The sequence below is a fragment of the Penicillium verrucosum genome, assembly GCF_028828655.1.
Source record: "Penicillium verrucosum strain IBT 35672 chromosome Unknown utg000001l_segment0_segment0, whole genome shotgun sequence".
NCBI lineage: Eukaryota > Fungi > Ascomycota > Eurotiomycetes > Eurotiales > Aspergillaceae > Penicillium > Penicillium verrucosum.
The window spans coordinates 2,671,281-2,693,112 of NW_026643210.1; the positions used below are offsets into that span (position 1 = coordinate 2,671,281).

At 49.1% G+C, this 21,832-nt stretch overlaps 8 protein-coding genes across 8 annotated transcripts; 2 read left to right on the plus strand and 6 right to left on the minus strand.

Annotated features, from left to right (window-relative positions):
• Nucleotides 1-71: 71 nt before the first annotated feature.
• N7516_000984 (putative RNA binding protein Ligatin/Tma64) lies at nt 72-2,189 on the minus strand (the record flags this gene model as incomplete). Its single annotated transcript, XM_057213706.1, has 3 exons — nt 72-1,156; nt 1,237-2,036; nt 2,122-2,189. The coding sequence occupies 3 exons, from the start codon at nt 2,187-2,189 to the stop codon at nt 72-74; spliced, it is 1,953 nt and encodes a 650-aa protein (XP_057075589.1).
• Nucleotides 2,190-3,200: 1,011 nt separating this feature from the next.
• Nucleotides 3,201-5,769, minus strand: N7516_000985 (uncharacterized protein; the record flags this gene model as incomplete). Its single annotated transcript, XM_057213707.1, has 2 exons — nt 3,201-5,601; nt 5,648-5,769. 2 exons carry the CDS (start codon nt 5,767-5,769, stop codon nt 3,201-3,203), a joined length of 2,523 nt encoding a protein of 840 aa, XP_057075590.1.
• A 2,398-nt stretch (nt 5,770-8,167) lies between these two features.
• On the minus strand, nt 8,168-10,428 carry N7516_000986 (alkaline phosphatase D family protein; the record flags this gene model as incomplete). The annotated part of the gene is made up of 8 exons (XM_057213708.1): nt 8,168-8,787; nt 8,847-9,103; nt 9,153-9,291; nt 9,344-9,498; nt 9,552-9,584; nt 9,632-9,701; nt 9,754-9,913; nt 9,970-10,428. The coding sequence occupies 8 exons, from the start codon at nt 10,426-10,428 to the stop codon at nt 8,168-8,170; spliced, it is 1,893 nt and encodes a 630-aa protein (XP_057075591.1).
• A 2,656-nt stretch (nt 10,429-13,084) lies between these two features.
• Nucleotides 13,085-13,493, plus strand: N7516_000987 (uncharacterized protein; the record flags this gene model as incomplete). Its single annotated transcript, XM_057213709.1, is given in 3 exon segments — nt 13,085-13,187; nt 13,257-13,357; nt 13,368-13,493. The coding sequence occupies 3 exon segments, from the start codon at nt 13,085-13,087 to the stop codon at nt 13,491-13,493; spliced, it is 330 nt and encodes a 109-aa protein (XP_057075592.1).
• Nucleotides 13,494-13,909: 416 nt separating this feature from the next.
• N7516_000988 (ankyrin repeat domain-containing protein) lies at nt 13,910-14,197 on the plus strand (the record flags this gene model as incomplete). Its single annotated transcript, XM_057213710.1, has 1 exon — nt 13,910-14,197. The coding sequence occupies one exon, from the start codon at nt 13,910-13,912 to the stop codon at nt 14,195-14,197; it is 288 nt and encodes a 95-aa protein (XP_057075593.1).
• Nucleotides 14,198-14,429: 232 nt separating this feature from the next.
• Nucleotides 14,430-16,189, minus strand: N7516_000989 (cytochrome P450; the record flags this gene model as incomplete). The annotated part of the gene is made up of 3 exons (XM_057213711.1): nt 14,430-14,866; nt 15,014-15,350; nt 15,422-16,189. 3 exons carry the CDS (start codon nt 16,187-16,189, stop codon nt 14,430-14,432), a joined length of 1,542 nt encoding a protein of 513 aa, XP_057075594.1.
• Nucleotides 16,190-17,596: 1,407 nt separating this feature from the next.
• On the minus strand, nt 17,597-19,487 carry N7516_000990 (FAD-binding oxidoreductase; the record flags this gene model as incomplete). Its single annotated transcript, XM_057213712.1, has 3 exons — nt 17,597-18,866; nt 18,931-19,131; nt 19,201-19,487. The coding sequence occupies 3 exons, from the start codon at nt 19,485-19,487 to the stop codon at nt 17,597-17,599; spliced, it is 1,758 nt and encodes a 585-aa protein (XP_057075595.1).
• Nucleotides 19,488-20,744: 1,257 nt separating this feature from the next.
• On the minus strand, nt 20,745-21,557 carry fma-AT (acetyltransferase fmaC; the record flags this gene model as incomplete). The annotated part of the gene is made up of 1 exon (XM_057213713.1): nt 20,745-21,557. The coding sequence occupies one exon, from the start codon at nt 21,555-21,557 to the stop codon at nt 20,745-20,747; it is 813 nt and encodes a 270-aa protein (XP_057075596.1).
• Nucleotides 21,558-21,832: the final 275 nt, after the last annotated feature.

The following is a 21,832-nucleotide window of genomic DNA, read 5'->3' on the forward strand; positions in this document are numbered from 1 at the left end:
GATTATCGTTTGTACAGGAAAGGTGCTCTCTATCCAGCAGTGACATGAACAAATGATCTTTGGCGTGGTGATCATTTCTTCTTTTTGGTCTTATCCACGACCTCAATCATTTGCGGCTTGAGTCCACGGCGAACAAGGGCCGTCTCAATGGCCTTTCGCTGGTCGCCCTGAACTAAAACTTCCATGATCCCCTTTGGAGCACCAGTAGCCTGTGTGATACTAGTGCTACCGGCACACTTCTTCTGTAGCTCCTGTGCCAACATACTGGGAATAATGCCAAAGACCTCCAGAGTCATGACTTTTGTAACGATTTTAGAACCTGTCCGCTTCTCGAGGGTGACATGGACCTTCGGTGCGGTGCCTGCTTTTGGCTTGACGTCTGCAATAGTTTGACCGGTCTTTAAAATCACATGGTACGGCGAGAGCAGTGTTTTATCATCCATGAGTCGTTTAAAGAGACCATCCCGAGTGACCTTCCCGCGTGCAAGTGTCCCTTTATCTTCGGTTGATGATGAATTGAAGATAGTGTTGGCAAGGAATGGGTTGAGGGTTATGATGCGTCGGTTTTCTCTTGAGATGATCGGTGGATTTTGGGATTCAAGATATTGATCCAAACGACTGGATACTTCGGAGTATTTGTAGAAGTTATTTGTGTCGCTGGCAGCGAGAGCAGGGAAAATGGTTGGCACCAGCTTTCCTGATGGCCGATACAAACTTTGCACAGTAACCGTCTGGCCCACCGAGGGGTCGGAGCCATCCGGCGCAGCCGACTTCTTGCCTTCAGGTGCAGCTGTCTTACTGTTCTCCAAGGCACGCGGTGAAGGCAGTCTGTATGGTACAAATCGCTCGACACGATGGTCCCCAAAGTCGACATCCAAAATGACGGTTTCTTGGCCGTTACGTTCCTTGGTTTTGACAAGTTTTGATTTATCCAGATGTTTCATGAACTTTTTGACGTTCTTCCAACTGGTTTTTTTGATGTTGTAATGCTGAGCCTGGTGGGGGGTGTACACAGGGAGATAAGGAGTAGTGAAGTTGGCGATCAATGCCGAAGCTGTGATTGGCAGTGGAAGGCCATGGTCCGTTGCTGATGGATTATCCTGCTTGAGCTTGTAGAGGGCGTAGACAAAAGCATTAACGAACGCCTCATCAATTTCTATTACTTGTCAGTACTTGGTTGGTTTGATTTTATAATCCAACTGCTGGTGATGAAGAACGGGGGTATGGATGACTTACCCTCTGTTGTAGGTGCGTCCTCTTCGGTCACGGGCTCTTCTGACGCGGTTGGGTCATTGCTTGATGCTTCAATGTCCCCAGAGGCGGTTGTAGCCCCACTATCTTCGATTCTCAACTCCTCCATTTGTTCCTCAACACCCTCAGTTTCATCCTCGTCCCAGCCCTGCAAGTACTCTGGAGCCGGACGACCCGGCAGTGACGCAGAGCTCCACGCCCAAAGTTCATCACCCTCCCAATGCAATCCACGGACCGCATGGCCCTTTGTGCCTTGCACGTCTCCCAATGCCGAAACATCGATCTCACAGATGCCTACAAAAAGTGGCGCTGTATGTCTGTCCACACTTGCGACCGCGACAATGGCGCCCTTGACCGCCCTTTCGGGGAATGGAGGTTCATTCGCCAGGCCCGGTGTCATTAAGTCAGCTCCACCATGGAGCTTTCCCATCACAAACTCCGGGGTGTAGAGCAATGGGACTAAATTGGGGTTGTGCCATAAAGTGTAGACAGTTGGGTATAGTCGTTTGTCGGCCCCCGGGCCGTGTTCCAGCTTGAACCATAGCACCCGCTCATCGCCATCGGGATGCGTGCCAACATATACGATCCCTTGAAGCTCGCGAAGGTCTGGACCAGCGGTGGTTGTAAAACGGGCAGTCTGAGTGTTATCGGGCAGGAGGGAATTTCGGATCGATGTAAGGCTTAAGGCGGGGGCAGATGCTGTACTGGGCTCGGACGAGTCTGCTTGGGTGGGGTTTGAGGTGACGGGGACCTGGTAATCATTGATGATTTGGTCGGCAATCTTCCTACGATCAGAAGACCGTAGTGGAGAGAGGTTTTTGATCTATTCTATATTAGCATATAGTCCTTTGAAGTGGGCGTGTTGCAAACCTAGCAAAGCTTGGAGGGGCAGGTAGTGCGGGGCGGAGATCATTTACCGTAGGCTTCTTTTTGAACATAATTGCAAGCTTGTAGTCATAAAATACAAGCGCAAAGTATAGTTAAATCCAAACAAGGGGACTGAGGAGCTGGAGAGTGAGAAGATGTTAAGAGTCAAGAGGTGACGTGCAAACAAAGAATCTCCCCGAGGTCTCCACATGACCCGAAAAGGAAAAGAACTGACTTCCTAGCATTTAGCGCATAAAATATAACTACATAGTACTACGCATATTTCCTACATGTAGTAGCATATTCTTTACATCATTTCTAATCGAATAATCTGTTTTGGTAACTACATCATCTTTAGGAGGAAGGGAAAGGTGGGGGAGTAGGAGTTGTGGATTCCCTAAACTGGGGCTTGGGGATGGCTTTTGCGAGTACTATTCGATACGTTAAACCTGCGTATGCGGTAAATCTGCATACCCGTGGACATTCCTACATAGGAGTGACACAGCTTAGATGTATTGACATCACCGCCTCATGAAATGGTCCGCTTTCCCTCACCATCGACTCCGCATCCTCAAATCCCTGCTCATCCCCTCCAGCTTTCTCGCATCATCGAAGTCCCACACCACCAGAATCGCCTTCTGCACGCACCTGCGAGAACATTGCTTCCAAGTCTGGGAGCTGAAGACATCCGGGTTTTGCGCCCACCTGGCACTTCATCATCCTCGCTTTTGATATCGACTGCCGTTTTTTCAATTGGTTGCCTAATACTGATGTTGAGGAGGATGGCATAGATCGGTGGCCATTCTCTGTGTGATGCTTCGTCGGTATTTGAATTGTCTGAGCCTGTTTGGTGATTCGTTTCATTTGAGTATTGCCATCACTGACAGTCGCACTTGTATTCCCCTCCATTCCCGTGGCCCCCATTTTGGCCATGGAATCCGACACGCGTCTCATCGTTCCCTGAGGCCATTGACCCGCCACATCCATCCAGTTCGTTGACTATCTCCCTCTTCAGTTATCAAACGCCGGGCATTCGAGCAGCACATCCTGCACGATCTGGTACCGCAAATTGCAAATGTACTCTAAAGTGCATCGGGATCTTTACCGCGGAGAACTTGCTTCTGTAGCTCCGAGGCCTGGGCCTGCATCGTCTCCGCCTCACTATAACGGCCCTGTGCGTCGTAGGTAGTCACAAGGTCTCCTAGACTCCGAATCGTATCGGGATGTTTCTCGCCGAGTACCTGCTGCCGTAGGGCTAAGGCCTTGACCTCCATCGGCTCGGCCTCGCTATACCGGCCTTGTGCGTAGTAGGTAGTTGCAAGGTTTCCTAGACTCCAAATCGTATCGGGATGTTTCTCGCCGAGTACCTGCTGCCGTAGGGCTAAGGCCTTGACCTCCATCGGCTCGGCCTCGCTATACCGGCCTTGTGCGTAGTAGGTAGCTGCAAGGTTTCCTAGACTCCAAATCGTATCGGGATGTTTCTCGCCGAGCACCTGCTGCCATAGGGCTAAGGCCTTGACCTGTATCGGCTCGGCCTCGCTATACCGGCCCTGTGCGTAGTAGGCAGCTGCACGGTTTCCTAGACTCCGGATCGTATCGGGATGTTTCTCGCCGAGCACCTGCTGCCGTAGGGCTAAGGCCTTGACCTCCATCGGCTCGGCCTCGCTATACCGGCCCTGTGCGTAGTAGGTAGTTGCAAGGGATCCTAGACTCCGGATCGTATCGGGATGTTTCTCGCCGAGCACCTGCTGCCATAGGGCTAAGGCCTTGACCTGTATCGGCTCGGCCTCGCTATACCGGCCTTGTGCGCCGTAGGTAGCCGCAAGGTTTCCTAGACTCCAAATCGTATCGGGATGTTTCTCGCCGAGCACCTGCTGCCGTAGGGCTAAGGCCTTGACCTGTATCGGCTCGGCCTCGCTATACCGGCCTTGTGCGTAGTAGATAGTTGCACGGTTTCCTAGACTCCGGATCGTATCGGGATGTTTCTCGCCGAGTACCTGCTGCCGTAGGGCTAAGGCCTTGACCTCTATCGGCTCGGCCTCGCTATACCGGCCCTGTGCGTAGTAGGTAGCCGCAAGGTTTCCTAGACTCCAAATCGTATCGGGATGTTTCTCGCCGAGTACCTGCTGCCGTAGGGCTAAGGCCTTGACCACCATCCGCTCGGCCTCGCTATACCGGCCCTGTGCGTAGTAGGTAGCCGCAAGGGATCCTAGACTCCGAATCGTATCGGGATGTTTCTCGCCGAGCACCTGCTGCCGCAGTTCGTACGTCCTCTCATCGACCGGCTGCTTATCTATCCACCTACCACGGTCGTGGAAATAGCCCGAAGCCCGGCCCAAAAGATCTGCTACCTCTATGGGCCTCTCGCAAACCTCTGCCCACTTGCCCAATTCCACCGCATGGGTAACGTACTTCTCACATTCCCGCCACGTCTCAGGCTTCGAATCAGGAAAGAGCCTTTCCACAACTTGGAGCGCTACATTCGAGAAGTATGCCGCGTGTTCCGTGGTCCTTACACTGAGTCCGTATCGTGTAGCCTCTTGCACAAGTTTATGTATCTCGTACTGCTGCGCGACCCCTTCTTCCTCTTCACGTATACTGAGAAATGAAAATTCCCTTAGCCGCGTGATAGATTCCATGAATCGGTCTTGGCTCTCAAATGACGAAGGCTCCTGTCGCTCGTTGCCCAGCGTATCCACTGCCGCCATAAGCTCGATCGGGATGTTTTGGTTGTTGACGTACGCAATGACCTGGAGGATCCTATACGCCATTTCGTCTTCTTCCCGGATGCGCTCGACGGATATGCTCCACGTCTCTAAAACACTGTTCGGAACCTCAGGCCGTCGGTGCCGGTCGAACTGCTCCGCTTTGAGGACTCGCCATCGCTCCTGTCCCACTAATAGTCGAGATAGATATTGCTGTATTGGCATTGATCTTCGCCTCATAAATGCACCGGCCTGTGAAATGGCTAGTGGTAGCCACTGGAGCTCTTCAAGCAATTTTCTTGCGTCGCTGTCCTCTTCACTGCTTAGTTCGCCTTTGCCGTTCTTCAGATTCCCAAGGAGACAGATCGCCTCCTCATTACTCATACGGCCGACCGGGATACCACACTGTGCACCGACGAGGGTACCGACGATCCGTTCGTCGCGACTCGTCCATAGCATCGTCCCGTTTGTTCCTTTTGGTAAGTAAGTGTATAGGCTGGGCGATTCTTCCGCCGATCCCCTTGCCGGACCGACACCAAAGACTGCTAGGTCATCGGCATTATCGAGAACAATCAGCCATCGCGACTGGCCCTCGATACGGTCGCGCACTGCCGTGAGTAACTTTTCACCGTCGAGGTCGTCTGGGAGACCTAGCTTGTCCGCGATAGCCTTATAGTCCTGTGTGAACGTCGCCCGGTTATCCGCGTGGACCCAAAAAACGGAGCACACACCGTCCTCGATGTGGCGCCAGGCGAATTCGAGCGCTACCTGCGTTTTCCTTCGATCATTAGCTAGCTTATGTAGAAGAGCACAATTAACCTTACCCTGATCCGCCGAGGCCCCAGAGGGCAGCGCTACGGGATTTAGGAGCCTGCATAATGGCGTCGAGCTCGGCGACGATAGCGGTGCGGTCGACCATGTCATCGTTTCGCGGGAATGGGATCATATGATATGCTTAAGAAAAGAATATTAGATACTGCGAATTTCCGTGAGTGGATAAGACGAACACTTTGCGATTTTCTTGGCTTCAAAATGATTATGCACTATTCTCCACGTTAATATTCGCTCAGGTCCAAGTATCTATCCGCCTTTCCCTCCACAAACTCTGCGGGGATGGGGGCTGTACCGAATTGCTGATGCTGATCCCCATTGACCTCATAGTAAGAACCGCCTTCGATCTTTTGCATGCCCCCGAACCTATTGTACTGGCGATTGTTTTCACCGTACTGCTTGGAGGGAGCCGGCTGCTCATCCAGAGTTGAGCCCGCCTGTGGTTGATTCGCGTGGCATTTGTTACCTGGCTTTAGGTCTTTGATCCACCGTCTCATCTCCCCACAAACAGCCAAAAACCCAGGGTCGGCGGGACCGGCGAATTTGGTCATATCCATATGATTGCTGTGGATTCCGATGGGGATGTAGCCTGGCAGGATCGCCGAATCCTGTGGCACAACCTATTGCCTCGATGTTAGTATTCAGGGAGGATCATGGATTTGCTTAACCCACTAAACCAATACCCGGCAAAGGCATTTCTTCGTAGAAGCAAGTGATTTCAATCGGCGGCAAACTTTGTGCACTTCGTGCCTTGACCATTGTGTGAAAGCCGTCTTGAATCCGCGCGAGTACCTCCGAATCACGTTTGAGGACACCGACTATTTTGGAATTCGTCTTTTTGACGAGGCCGATAGATCGTGATAAGGCCTCCGCCCATTTAGCAAGGCCAGATCCATGATGCGGTGTGCCGAGAAATATAATACCCTGGGTGGAATGGATGATATTACGGAGGTGTCGCTCTGGGCGTTGGTTCGATGTGAGCAAGGCCTATCTGGGGTATTAGAGCAGCCCCTATAACCAAAGTGGGGTATCCATCTCACATCCTCGCAGACCAACCCTCCTAAGCTATGGCAGACAAATATAATTGGTCGTTCATTCTACATGCTTCAGTATGCTGCCGTATCTGCAAAACTGGACGTCCTACCGTGTCGTCGTTCTCTCGGTACGTTGAGAGAGCGGTTAGCAGATTCCCCGCATGGTTTGCGATACGACTCTGCGACACAACTCCTTTCCAGTCGGCGACATTTGCATCGTACCCAAATGTAAGGACGCGGGCTGTCGGAATTATAGGTGGAAGGAGGGTTTTGGGCCAGGGGTCGATCGCGTTACTAGCAGTCCACGTCGCATCGCGATCGCCGGTAAGGCCGTGAATGAAGATGATGCTAAGGATAATGTTAACTAGTGCCTTCTTTTTTGGATTTAACAAGGTATGTACTCGATATCTCCATTATATGGGGTATAGAACGGTTCAATACCAGACGGGAAGGTTTTTGAATTATCCTGGTTTTCGGCTGGAACCCGTCGTCGCGATATAAACCTCATTCTCGCTACACGCCAAAGGAGGCCGAGTTCTTTTGTCAATGGGATCTAATTCAACGTCTTGGGTATTAGATCAAAGCGAATATATACAGATTGGACCAAAAAAAAAAAAAAAAAACTGAAATGGAACGTATCGCCAGGGAGAACCCCCCATTGCGAGACGTTTAGTTAGAGTCCCCGTAATCACTTGACCATGTCTGAAGGGCGCCTTTTCATCGCATATGATTCGCCTTGCTGCGCCTTGCACTGCAGCCCTGGAGGGGCTGGAGTAGCTGTGTCTATTTTTGACTGCTCCTGCATGGCCACGTCACAGGTCACAATTCGATTTCTTTGCATGACCTAACAGGTCAATTTGTGATAGAGCTACAAGAGCACAGGAATGAAGAATGAGGAGATTGCTGAAGCAAATGCCCATAAATCAGGTAGTTAGTTATGAAGCTTGGAATTGGAAGCCCTTCAGGGCTACGTAAATATCTTAGGTAAGCTCACCCTCTCCACAAGCATCATCATCCAATGAAAATCAGCTAGGCCTTCGGGCCCCTTTTATTATTTTGTCCTCGCAGGGTCGTATGCCATGGCAAGGAAGGAGACAGACGAGCTACCACAGGGGTGCCAGTTTATATGGGGAGTCAGTTCATTGGCTCACGCTTTTAAGATTCCAACCTTGGAAGTATCCAAGGTTGTTTGCCGGCCCGTCTCCGAGACCACACTAATCCCTGTTTGGATTGGCGGCAGTTTAATATCTAGGTGTGTTGTACTCTGAGGGAAGCATTGCTTATGGCTAATAATAATATCGAGATAGACTCGTGCGGTATCAGATACGGGCAACAAACACAGGGCGAGTGACTCGGGGTAAACTGTTTTCAATTCTGCTGTACCTGAAAGATATATGCTGTAAGCGTTTTATTTATGGGGAGTACAGTTGGTGCTGTTACAACCCTCTCTCTCTACCATCCCATTCAAACATTACCATACTAGTTCGAATAGTAACGACCGGTCTTAGTATCGTGGACCATGCCACTCTGCACGACCTTTCCATTCTTGAGGAACCCGTTCTCCACGATTCCGCCAGCGGCCGCATTGGCCGAGTTCCGTTGCAAATGGTTCTCGCCACTCTTAACAGTGAAGTTGGCCAGGGAGATCTCTCCAAAGTCGCGCTCCTTGGTGGTAGGCAAGCCGAAGAAATGAGCTTTGACTTGCTCTGGGGTGATGTGGAGCTCAAAGTATCCACGGTAGTATCCCTCAGACCACTGCAGGGACTCACTGTCAGTGGCAACGATCTGGGAGATATTGTTTGCCGCAGGAATAGTGGTGTTCTGTCCGAATGAGGAAGGAGAGCTGACGGCCGTTCCACCGAATTCCACACCGATGGCGCCAGACCCAGTGCTGGCGTCGTAAGGGGTGTGGTCGAGCCAGGCTAGATCGCTGACCCAGTTGACGTGGGTATCTCCCGCAATGACGATGTTGTTTCCAATTTTGTTGTCGTAGAGAGTCTGCAAGGTTCTGTTCTTGCTCGCCATATAACCATCCCAAGCATCCAGGTTCAGTGGTTGTTCGGCGCCCATAGTGGCTGACATGTTCAACTGAGAGAAAACTGCAATAATCCTGTTAGTATAAGCTAACTTTGCAAGTTTTGGGTCAAGAAAGGCATACTGATTTGGCTGCCGAGGATGCGCCAGTGAGCACCACGGTTGGCTGACTCAATCAGGTTACGCTGCAGCCAGTTCTCCTGACGGCTTCCCATCAGAGTGCGGCCGGCATCATCTTTGATCTCGTCGATGTAGTTAGTGTTATCGTAGGTATCGGTGATGGAGCGGTCGTATTGTCTGGTGTCCAGCATGATCAGGTCCACCAATTTTCCAAGCTTGAAGTTTCTCCAGATGCGAAGGTTATCGTCCATCTCGACTTGTCTAGGCTCGGTTAGCACGTACCACTTGGCACTAGTCACGGACGACTCACCTGATAGGCATCCATTCGAAGTAAGCACGGACGGCGTTCATCTTACGCTGGTCAACGGAGACACCTCCGTCCTGAATAAATGACTTTTCGTCGTTCTTGAGCTCCGAAGAGCCATCCCGGTAGGTGTTATCGGCGACCTCTGCTGCAATTAGAACCCAAACAGGTCTTTTGTGAATGCGATAGGGCCATACCGTGGTCATCCCAGACAGGGATCCAAGCAAAGTTCTGATGACTGGCAAGCAGATCCAAGTCGGTTCTGTAGGTGGCAAGGCGCTTGCGGTAGTCATAAAGGGTGAGGATGGTTCGGTCCGGCAGAGGGATGCGTCCCATGCTGTTACCCCAGCCACTTAAGTGAATCTTAGCTGATGTTGTCGACACTCTCGAGTTAATTCCACTTACTAGTCACCATTCTTGTATTCGTAGAGGTAATCACTACACAATCAGTCTGAGGTCTCATGCAAATATCAAGCACCACTTACCCGAGATGGACGACATAGTCCACGGAATCCTTGCGCACAGAGTGTCCGTAGGCATTGAAGAAACCGAATGCTATATTTTCTGTCAATACACGAACACACATAGACACAATGCGGAGACATACGGAAGTTGGCACAAGAGTAAACGGCCAGGTTGACCTGCTCGACCTCCTTCTTCGAATCGGGAGCAGTTTTAGTTCTTCCAACCGGGCTCTTGTTGTCCGAATTGCAAACTTGGAACTGGTAGAAATAGGTGGTGAATGGCTTCAGCTTGGATGCTTCGACCTGGTAATTCAATCAGCGACTTTCCCTAGTTTACGATCCATAAATAGCCTGCTTACCTTAACAGTATAGTCAATGTCGGAACTGGTATACACGGTGCCTTCTGCTGCAATGTGCTTGAAGCTCTCATCTTTAGAGACCTTGTAATCCAAGCAAACAGGGGCATTCGACACGGCCACCTGCTCTGCATCTTCATTCCCTGAGTAGATCGGGACTGGGTTGTACAATGGAACAACACCATGCGTAGAGGTATTTGAGTGAACATCATCGAAAGTTGGCGAGCAGCGAGTCCAGAGAATCACCGAGTCTGCATAGGGATCTCCAGAAGCAACGCCATGGGTGAAGTGCAACTTGGATGGGTCAAAGGACGATCCGGGGACCCCGCGCTTCGCAACACGGTGAATGGAGACACCGAGTCCTGGATGGTGCTCAGACGGACTGCGGTAGTTCAGATTGCCCGAGTAGCTCGCAGTGGCTGCGGCTGCAGATGACAGCACGAGAGACCAGGAGAGCTTCATTTCGGCAGAAACGAGTCAACTGGAAGGTAAGAAGAAATTGAGAAGTCAAACTGCTGGGATTGCCTTAGTGACTACAATCTAACAGGTGCTTTACTGGCTCATATATAAGAAAAAATTTACGCTGGTTTCCATTTTGAAGGTATAACATAGTCACAGCCACCTCGCGGCATCCAACATTTAACCTGGCGTTTGTTATGATCAGCGAATCGGAATGACCAACAACGGCATGACCTTACAGCTCGCCAGGATCGGCAGGAACATGTCTTAATATGTACAGAAAATACCCAGTTCCCGGTTGTATGGTTCAGGGACGTGGTGAGCCACGTGAAACTATGAGATCTATCACTGGCGGAATGGATGGAGTGCCAAGTGCCAAGACGTTGTCGATATTTAGCCAAGATTTTTCAACTTAAAAGTCCACAGATATCCCCGGGACTGTAACTAACTAATTTCCATTGAATTAGTAATTAACTAATCTAGTAGGGATATTGGGCATATCCAAAGGAATCTTGGAAGCATTGACAATTTGACATTTTAATATCCGATTGACTGCCGATTGGCTGCCGAGTTGACATGCGTGTTGGAAGTTAAACCTAAAATGGTAAAACTAACCAGAAAAGGAAATTCTCAGTGCATATGGAACAGAGGTATTCTAACATATCTAAGGATATTGCTTGATAACTACCTACAGCCCCTTCTAGTCCATCACAACAATAGACTTCTTCCCTCCTCCCTTGTTCGGGCTTACCGGCCTCCGATCTAGATATCTTTAAGCGGAGCGCCCATCGTAGGGTCTCTTTTTATCACTTTACGTATATAGATACCAGGTCTAGAAATTTTATATCTCTTGTATAACTTGTCCATACTGCCCATACGAAGAACACATAGGTACTTCGTAGCTATCATTCAAGTTTTATCCACCCTGGAACTACTTAGAGATGATATGAGAAAATATGCATAGTGTAAAGGAATTCTATTCCATTTAAGAAAGCTTTAGTAAGAAATATTAAATATACGAAAATAAAAGGAAAGGGCCTAGTATCATTCTACATATAATTCCATATATAGTGTCGTTTTAAATTTATTATCATTCTTCCATATTATCGACAGTTAGTACGGAGTAAGTAAAGTAAATAAGCTAGACTTGCATTACATATTTGTGCCTTTGTTTTTCTTTGTCTAGTTGGAGGGTCAGTAAAGGTACCTAAGTAGCTTTTATATAGGTAGGTCATATAATAGATATATATAGTGACAATCCGGTGGGTGAACAGAATCGTACACAGGCTAACCTCGGGCTAATTGTAGTGTTGTCTATAGTTAGTTAGCTCTCATTTGCCGAGTGACTCACAAAGATCTTGAGCCTCGTGTAGCTAAAACACGAGCCTATATAAATTGAATATCTAGAATTAGTATAGATATTCTAATTGAGATCCTTACTGGTCTAGCTTTTGTCCAAAATGATTGTCCACTATAACCCGCTCAATAGAGAGCCCTATCTCTAACTCCTAGCACTATATACAAATACCATCATCACCCCACAACGTGAATACTAGATCGAGGAGATATCTACTTTGATGACGGAAATTCACAACGATTGACGCGTATACTCCTGGCTGTAAGGGCTACCCTACCCTTTTCTGCCTAAGTATAGCGTGGACTAGATCAAAGCGAAAATAGTAGACATCGGCTAGTTACGAGGATAACGGTTCAAATGGCTAAAACTACAGTTCTTTAATGAAAGTCCTTTCGTCTGGTGAAAACTGGTATCTTCCAAGGCGCACCAATGCACGGAGGTGTCCTGGGCATTTGGCACAGTTGTAGAGACGCCAAGCAGCGGTCTAAACTAAGATAGACTCCATGTTTAAAATCAAACACCAAGCCATCAAAATGAGGGCTATGCCCCTTCGTATGCACCCCCCTGTCGCCCCATCAAAAAAAGACTTGCACAATTTGAACCCTGTAGTTACAACCCTTTCTAATACTTAAAATACGATGAAACTTGTTTTGACAATAAGAAACAGGGGTGGGAGAAAAAAGATTTAAAAAAAAAACACCCTTAGACCTTAGCTTCATCCGCATTCTACATCCATTGATATAACTATAATTGTAGTGTGACCGTGAAGATTAAGCGGAAACTAGACCCCTCCCCCCTCCCTATACTTAAGGAACTCAACCTGATTGGAAAATTTTGAATCTACCACGTTAAAATTTTGATTACTTAGGAATGGGACCGGTGCTTCATTAGCCCAGCGCACCTTTGAATGACAGCAGACCGAGAAGACATTCTAGTAAATAGAACATAGGGGGATCGCAGGGTATTAGGGAACACACGGACCTCCAATTTGAAGGAAAGCGTGGCGCTAATGATAAGTACAGAGTATTAAACATCCAGGAACAGCCAGGCTAAACTGCCAATAGGAATCCATGGATGTTGTCCTCATCCTGAAATTCAATTACGAAAGAAAGAAACCACCGGGGACCAGTGACAGTGAGTTATAGAGAATGGCCAAGATGGCAGATCAATATCAGATTTGTGATAAGTAGCTCAACGTGGTGAATGTCTCTTGCCATTGACCGCGAAGTCATTGTAATCCCCCCTCAACCTCAATCGTTGTTTGCCACAAAAGCGGAGCGCGCATTGAGGCTGAAATTCATCATGGATTTGGGTCAATTGCAACTCATGGAGCTATATTTGGATTCCTCCACTTCAACAGAACGCCGTCGACTGCAAAACAGGCTGGCCCAACGGAGATACCGAGGTAAGCTAATTCCTGCGTGGAACGACGACCGAGAAATCAGAGATAGAACTGAGTTTTGATTCTTGATAGAGAAGAAACAGGAGCAGAAGCAAAAGCACGCAAATGAAAACATCTGGAGCTGGGACGATGAACCTATAGATCTCTGTACGACCTACACAGAAAGCGACAAAGTGTCTATAGAGACCGAATCAGCCAGCTGGAGCGGATCTGAAATCCAAGCTAGGTACTCTGAGCCGTGTCACGCTCCCAATAGCACAGCAAACAATCCCCATTATCACAACAATAGCTCCACAGCGGAAGCTATAGACCTATGCATCCACCCGAGAACCCCGGGGAACAGAACAAGTTACTTCCCCCCGTGCAGAGACTCTGGAAATTCTTTTCATTGGCCAGAAGCTCTGGTCAACCCGTTACATGTCAAACAAGTACTGCCTGGCAGCTCCCATACCTTCTCCAATGTGATTTCCCAGGGAGAGTATAGTCCTGCTGTGGTCCCACCCTACCAGCCTAGCGCAAGTGCTACGATGTCTTCATCGTTATTTCCTTCCTTTGCTGCTCCCCTCATGGGCGATACATCCCCAATGGAAAAAGGCTGCAGCAACTGCAGCATACCAGCGACCTCTAGGGACAACAACCCGACTACTTCTTCCCAAATCGGGCTTGTCCAACCATCTCATCAACACAATCCACAGTATCATATCAAATCATCACGGACCGACAAAATGTCACTGATGCCTCTTTTGCATGTCGCAGCTCGGAACGGGAACTGCAGTATGCTTCAGACCCTGTTAGAGCATCAGGCAGGCGTTAATGAGTGTGACGCACAGGGACGCACTGCATTGCATTTCGCAGCCGAGCAGGGCCACGAAGCAGCTGTCGGGTTGCTGCTAGATAATGGGGCTGATAATGAGATGTGTGATGAGGATGGGAAGTCGCCACTGTTCCTGGCAGTTAGTGCGGGTTATACTATTGTCGTGGATACCATCCTCAGCCACCGGAAGAAACGTTAGGGATGAGAGGTGAACAGTGCGGCACATCGCACCAGTGTTTGATAGAGCCCAAGGATCCCCGGGATATTATTAGAGAATTCTTGCGCTTAGAAAAGAGAGTCTCGGTATTGTTGTCTTGGTTTGTGATAGTGGTTGATTGTAATTCTGACTCTTGAATCTTGATCTAGACTCGAACAGCTGGTTATCGCCATTTTCCCTCGTTGAACTCTAATGTGCTTCCATCCCCTCCTTGTTATCTGAGTTCTTTCACCAAAACGCGAACCCCTTTACTTCCCGGCCACGGCGTCGCCTTAAGGTTCTCCGCGTAAAAGTCCACATCCCGCCTACTCGTTTCAAACAATTCAAACTCATGCCGCCTGAAAATAGTGGCTATCCCGATGAAAATCTCCGCATAGGCCAGGTTAAGGCCGGTGCACATACGAGTGCCTCTGGCGAATGGTGTTAGGTAATGGGTCAAGGGCTTCTCACCGTGGGGGGCTCTGGGGTTTCCCAACCACCGCTCCGGCCGGAAAGTTGTCGGGTCGGGGTATATGTCCTTATTCATGTGCATATGATACTGATCCATGCCCACGGGGGTTCCTGCGGGGATCTTCCACTCTGCATAGGTCCATGTCCCATGTCGATTGATTCGAGGGAGGCGCTCAACGCCGCCAAACGCCATCCTAAGCACTATACACATAGCAAAACGGATGTCCATGTTAGCCTTTGATCGTGTTCCTCTTCTCAGTATTTCTCCGCTCTGGAATTGGGAGGGTCTTAAGCGTGATGGACTGATGTGAGGGTACAAATGTGGAAGAAAAGTTGGTATTAACTTACTTTCCTTAATCACTGCGCTCAGATACGGAAGCTTCTCCAGCTCTGTCCAAGAGGGCATCTCATTGGGATCTGGGATCGCTTGGGCCAGCTCATCCTTCAGCTTCAGAGCCACATGCGGATTATTAACGATGTGGAATGTTCCAATCGTTAGGCTCCATGACGTTGTTTCGGTTCCTGCGCCCACTAGGCTCACAGCCTCATCATTGAGGCGCGCTGGTCGTAGTTCTGTGGGAGGTAAGCTCGAGGATAGGAGATCGTGAAAGACCGTTGAATAGGTAGCATCCTTGGCAGCTTCGTTTCGACCTTCTAGGATATCGGTAATTTCACTAGCCATCTCCTGTAGTTCGATGCACAACCATCAGCTTCGGGGGTTTGCTTTAGCGTGTAGCTCATTACGGGCCTACTCACTTCTTTGAATTCAATAATTGGTCTGAATGGAGGAAACAGGGCCTTGGCAACTCCGTCCGGAAATTGGTTCATTATGGTCAAAATCCAGCCAAAATGCAGAGTGACATGAGCCCAGCTCGACATGTTGCGAATGGCGAGTGTGAATGGGGACTCAAAGTCCGGGTACCGTGAAAAGTGCTTGGGGCGCGCAAAGACAATATCCATAATGACATCCGCTGTGTAGCAACCCCACATGTTAGCCACGTCCAGAGGCTTGTTCTGCCCGGCATACTCCGTAGTCAGTCGCTGGGAGATGGCGGAGGCGAGCTGTTGGATTCGTTCGTTTTGGGTTCGGACCCGACTCTTGGAGAAGAAGGGGCTGATCGCCGCCCGGCGAATGCGATGCTCGTCTGAGTCAGACGTGCTAAAAGTAGCCAGGGGCACGTTGAAACGGTGCTGGAAGTGCTCCATTTTGTCGTATGCCTTATTGGTCGCGTAGATCACATCGTAGAAGTCTGGATCGTCGACGTGAAGCTCGAAGGGGTTTATACGAACAATGGGACCATATTTGTCGTGCATCCGCTTGATTTCGAAAGGGAATTGACCGCCACCTTTCTTGACCATATCAAAGTATGCTTCGTACCATTGCGTGAGAGCGGCTAGCTTAGGACCCGGGAATTTAGCCAAAGGGCTTAGGAATAGGCGGTAGATCCCCAGCCAAGAGCTGTAGGCTACCCATGCGCCGACCAATAGGCAAGGAATTGTCCATCCGTTGAAAGATTCCTGCATTGGTATCCATTGAAGAACCCGGCTTTGGAAAGGATGAGCGCTCTGCATCTGGATGACTAGCTATTAGGTAACAGGGATGGAAAACCTTCGTAGCATTGATCAAGTTGAGAAACACCGCGGAGTCATTTGGTTGTTCTCATATAGTGCCCAGAGAGATTATCTTACTGAAATGGTGGGCTGGACACCGAGAAGATCAATTCCTCGCTGCCACGCTCGTACAACGACACTCACACACCCGGAAGAATCCGTATTGACCGTACATGTAATCCAGGCGCTGATAATGCGAATAAGCAACATGGATGATTGAAGAAGTCGGAGAAAGCAATATCTGCATTGTAAGCTAACGCTGACCCCTGCCTGACCCCTGTCTGACCCCTGTCTGACCCCTGTCTGGACGAACGGAGACCACGCCTCACCTCGTGTCATTTCCGGATTTGTACATTGGTAAAATGGGGGACGATCAACACGTCTCACTGGTGAAATGTGAAACTCCGTCGACGCGGGTGGGATTCCCTCCATAGTCAGCCCGCTGACCTGCAGCAGTGCTGACTTTTCAATTATAATGTGACCTTTTCATGATGTAGGTCTGGCTAATTCGTAAATTGATTTCTACAAATATACTTGATCATTAGGCAGGATGGTCGGGCGCTGAAAACCCAAGTTAATTCTTCGCGGTCAACATTGTATTGGACTCTTATGATGTTAACCCTAATTCAGAGGTATATATATACGCCAACTCTTGCAGATGCCAATTCTTACATGCGTCAAAATTCTTGTGTGCCAAGAATCTTGAACTCCTACGCAAGTCCGAACTAGCGAGATTAATGCAATTTGATACCTCGATCACATATTCCTACACACGACGTGCAGAATGTTGTCTCGCAGTCTCGTTGAATGACATTTTAATCCGGGCTGCTTTCAATCAATGGAATATGAGAGAATCCTGTACTCAGCACTATCATCGCTCATCCTAATTCTTCTTGCGGTTCTATCCCTATGAATCTATTACAAATCCTTATTTCATAGTGAGAGGTAGATGTGTGGAAATGGACCCATAAAAATAACTTCAACTCCCAGGTACGAAGGGATTAGACTGTTCTACAATCCAATGTTATACTACAATGTATTTCATTTGTCAAAGACTCAAAATCTAAAACGAAGGCGATCGGGACTGGAGAGATCATGAGGTGTCCCGTTTGTTCTATTTCAATTGTGATATCTTTCCAAATTGCCCGTATCTACGGCGGTTCAGCCCCCTCGTATAACACCACAAGTTATATAGGATATATGAGTATCTAGATAGCTATGGAGTGCCAATCTAGATAATTCAAGGTAAAAAGAAACCATGACCTATCTATAGTGAGTCTAATTCATAGGATTCATGACCCCAGTATTAAGCCGGAATTATCATACGTCTGTTCGGCAGAGTCGTCCATCCGAATCTGCCTCCCACGCCTCACTACCCACCGCAGTGAGGCCATATAGTAAGTCCTTTGGATCGTACTTTGCCTTGATTGATTTCAATCGGGCATAATTAGTGCCGTAAAATGTAGCTTGCCAGTCCGGCTCCTGGAAGTTGGCTTCGTTCAGGTACGTTCCTGATCCAGGGGTTGCCGCCTTCAGGGCCGGATCCACGACGGTGGTGAGATGTTCCTGTTGCTCAAGCATATATTCCCATGGCATCGTCCTGTCCCATGCCTGGGAAAGCACGCAGCTCACTAGCGCTGTATTCCAGGCGGGCTGGATGGCGGTGTTCGCGACCGAGGCGACGCCCTTCAGAGTGTTAAACGCCAAGCAGAGCAGACTCGCAGAGCCACCGGCCGTGGCCGTGCGCATGGCCGCAGTAACACCTGAACTGTTGGTTGCCATGTTCTCACGCGACACCATGCGCCCTGATGTGATCTGCTCCGATCGCGCCGTCGCGAACACAGGTTCTAGATTAGCTAGATAATGGTTGCGGTATGTGTCGGCGACGGTAGTGGTAAAACTGATGGCATTGGCTGAGAGTCCGCGCGTGGCTAACGCCGCGGTCATTGGCGCGAAAATCTCCCCGACTTGCTCCGCCGTGCGATTGGGCGCGGTCGCCACGTAGAGGTTCAAGGTTTCATTGCCCAGCACGTATGCCACCACGATACCGTGGTCATCAACAATCCTTGTGAGATGGGACTGAAACACGTCCACGGCCTCCCAGAATGCATCCGTTCCGTTGGTCGTGGTGCTGCTGAAGATTAAAGACGCACTACCCACAGAGCCCTCCTCAAACAGCCGGACCGTCATTGAGATTACGATACCATAGGTACCTCCCCCTCCACCACCGAGGGCCCAGAATAGGTCAGAATTACTGGTGGGCGTGGCAACCAGATGGGTTCCGTCCGCAGTGATGACTTCCCATTCGAGCACGTTGTCAGCGGCCAGCCCGTACGACCCCGTCAGAAGAGAGTGTCCTCCTCCCTGTGTGTATCCTCCCGCCACCCCAACGGTTGGACACAAGCCGACCACCATCCGATAGCCTTGTTTACTGGCTGCCAGCGAGGCATCGCCCCCCATGACTCCGGCTCCCATCTTCATTGCTGGACCTTGATAGTAGCTGCTGCTATAGTTGGCGAGAATATCGATGTCGTTAAAGTCATGCGTCCACAGCGCAAGGGCACCCTTCCCGGTAGACTTCCCAAGAAAACTGTAATGTCAAATAGATTAGTTACCTGGTCAAGTGCACTAAAAGAATCTTACAGGGCGCGCACTCATGGCCAGTGTTTCTTATCACTAGGCGGATGTTATGGGCTTCCGCAAATTGAACCCCTGCCACCACATCGGCCACTCCGGTGACATTGATTGAATAGCTCACGTAGTTATCGAGCAAGCAGGGTCTGGATCTGGCCGTATAGGGGTCGCAGGATTGGTTCAGAAAGTATGGGGCCAGAATCTCCGCCGGCTCTGGGACTCTGACAGGATTATTGTCATCAACTTATGGTCTCATTCCGAGGGGGGATAAGAGGAGGAATGATACACACTGCAGATTTGGAGTACCCCATGCTTCTCGGAGATTTTCACACTCAGCCGCAGAGTAGGTTGGATCGTGACATACGTGCGCAATGGGGTTTGTTGCGATGAGGTGACCGCCGACGGTCACATTGAGCGCCTGCCATTGGATTTCCGTAGGCCAACCTGCATCACCCGGGATGTATCGACAAGAGGCAGAGCCGTGGGAGATGACTTTCGCTGTTAAAAGATCGGGATACAATGAAAGGAGAGCTAGCGCGAGGGCCCATTTGGCTTGGAAAGAAGGGAGAGAAACCATGAGAACGGAAACGAATGTGGTGTCGAGTATGAAGCTTTGCAATCACACACGCCAATAATTCTTCGATCTTATCTTGAATGCGGCTCGCGTTGATTTACTTCGGCAATGCTGCTGTCCGTAGGGCTCTTCTGTGATTCCATGTCTTTCCCTAAGTACAATGCGTGCTAAAACCCAACATCCAGGGTCCAGATACTGTGGAGATTAGCAGCTGACATTACATGCGGGGATTACTTGCATGGGAGTTCCCAGGTGAATATCGATGATATCCCTGATCAGTGATGATACCCCTGCGGCAAATGTCAGTTCGGGCGAGAAGGGACGCTAATGCAAACGCCCCCTACTTGCTTTTTCTTTTGTCCTGTAATACCAATACCAATACCAATAATTAATATTACACCACCACTAGTATGTAACTCACACTATTTTCTCTATTGGATTGGTTGTATGCATTTGAAATAATACCGTATTTATTACTGGTGGCGTGCCTGAATTAGCGTCCCTTCTCGCCAGAGCTGACATTTGCCGCAGGGCCGCGAGGTAGCTAAGGACCTACGAAAACTCGAACTTTCTTGGCAAGATTGTATTTTCTTTTTCTCTCATTTATCTCTTTTAAATAGTGTAGCTTGTACGGAGTATACGGGATTGGTTCAGACTGGAGCCGATTGTTATTACTTGGAAGGGATTCATCATACCTAGGTAGTACCCAGAGATATAATTATTGGTGCCTTGATACCTTATTTTGACCTTCACAATATGCCTGAATCATATCTGGTTTTAGACCATTCTAGGCCTCTTTATATATTGTACTACTCCGTATAAACAACCAACTATTATGCTCCATTTCCGTAGTGGCTTAAACAGCACTTTGTAAAATGGAGCTCTTCATCTATATAAAATTGTGTATCTCTATTTTTAGATAGAGATGTATCATCCGGTGTAGTTTAAACCATCACAGAAACGGAGATGTATGAAATTTGTATGTGCATAACAAGCTTCATTTTACTTTCCTTTTCAAGGGTAGCAGAGACCAGGGTAAATTGCTCAATAAAGGGTGACAAAGGGGGAGGAAACTCAGACCTGGCCGCCCAAGCGATTTCCTGATCGCCGTAGTACTCGTAGTACTCTACATCCCACAATGAGGACCTCAATTTTAACAACAGGGTTTAATGTTTTATTGCTCTCAGATCGAAGGATCTTGTAGGTTCTTGTTTATTAAAGAGAGATCCTAAAGTACCATTTGAAATCTCCACTCCTCTCTCACACACTGAAAATGCCACGCAAGAACTCCACCTGCGCATCCAGGACTAGCCCAAAGTCATTTCCACTCAAAACATCCATATGTCCTTTCCCAGGCACCACCAAATGCCGCTTGGATCCATCAAACTTATCAAAGATTAGATTCTTCTGCTTTATGGCTGGCGAAACGAGGTCGAGTTCCGGGGTGACCACCATGACCGGGGTTGGCGACACGAAAGGCATCAGCCCTAAGGGCTGCCATGCGGCGATGTGATAGTAACTTTGAAGGGTGGTCGGCAGTTCAAAATTGGGAACCAGAGACTTGGCTCCGATGATCAGATTGAAGCCTTCCTGATCGATCCCCGAGCCGAAGCCTGCGGGGTTCTCGCCCGTATCGGTGATCATTGGAATGTAAAAGGGCTTATTACCCCCAAGCTGTGACTCCCGGTCCTTCATGGCCTTGGATAACACCCCGGGCCATTTCTCGGGGGGATATTCAAACACACTTAGTGGGCAGACAGCGACCACCGCCTTAGCCCGCTTGTCAAGGGCAGCAGCCGTCAAAGCCACCATTCCGCTGAAGGAAAACCCCCAAAAGGCAATACATGATGGGTCCACTAGTGGATGGGTTTTGAGAAAGCTCAGAGCGTCATGATAGTCGGCCGCATTACGAGAGGGATCGATGTTATTGCGCGGTGATCCATCGCTTTGACCTATAGACCGAGGGTCGTAGGTGAGTGTTGTGAAACCCGCCTGCTGAAAATATTCGGCAATCTCAGCAATAAACATCTCCTTTGTAAAGTTGAACTGGCTAGAATGTAAGCATTTTATCATGGGGGATTGCCAAAGCAATAACGGGGATGAGGGTGAGATCGTACACCAGGAGTCACGATAATAGCCGGTCCCTTCTGAGCCGCAGGATAAAGCCATCCTCGTAAGGTAAGACCGTCCATGGTCTTGAACTCGACATCCTCGTGATGAGGCATCGTGTTCTTCGGGTCGACAGCAATGCTTCAACGACCAGGACAAAACCACTTGGGACGAGCCAGTGTCTTTTAAGGAGATTAACAGCTTGCAGTTCTGACCGTTCCATTCACACATATGGATAG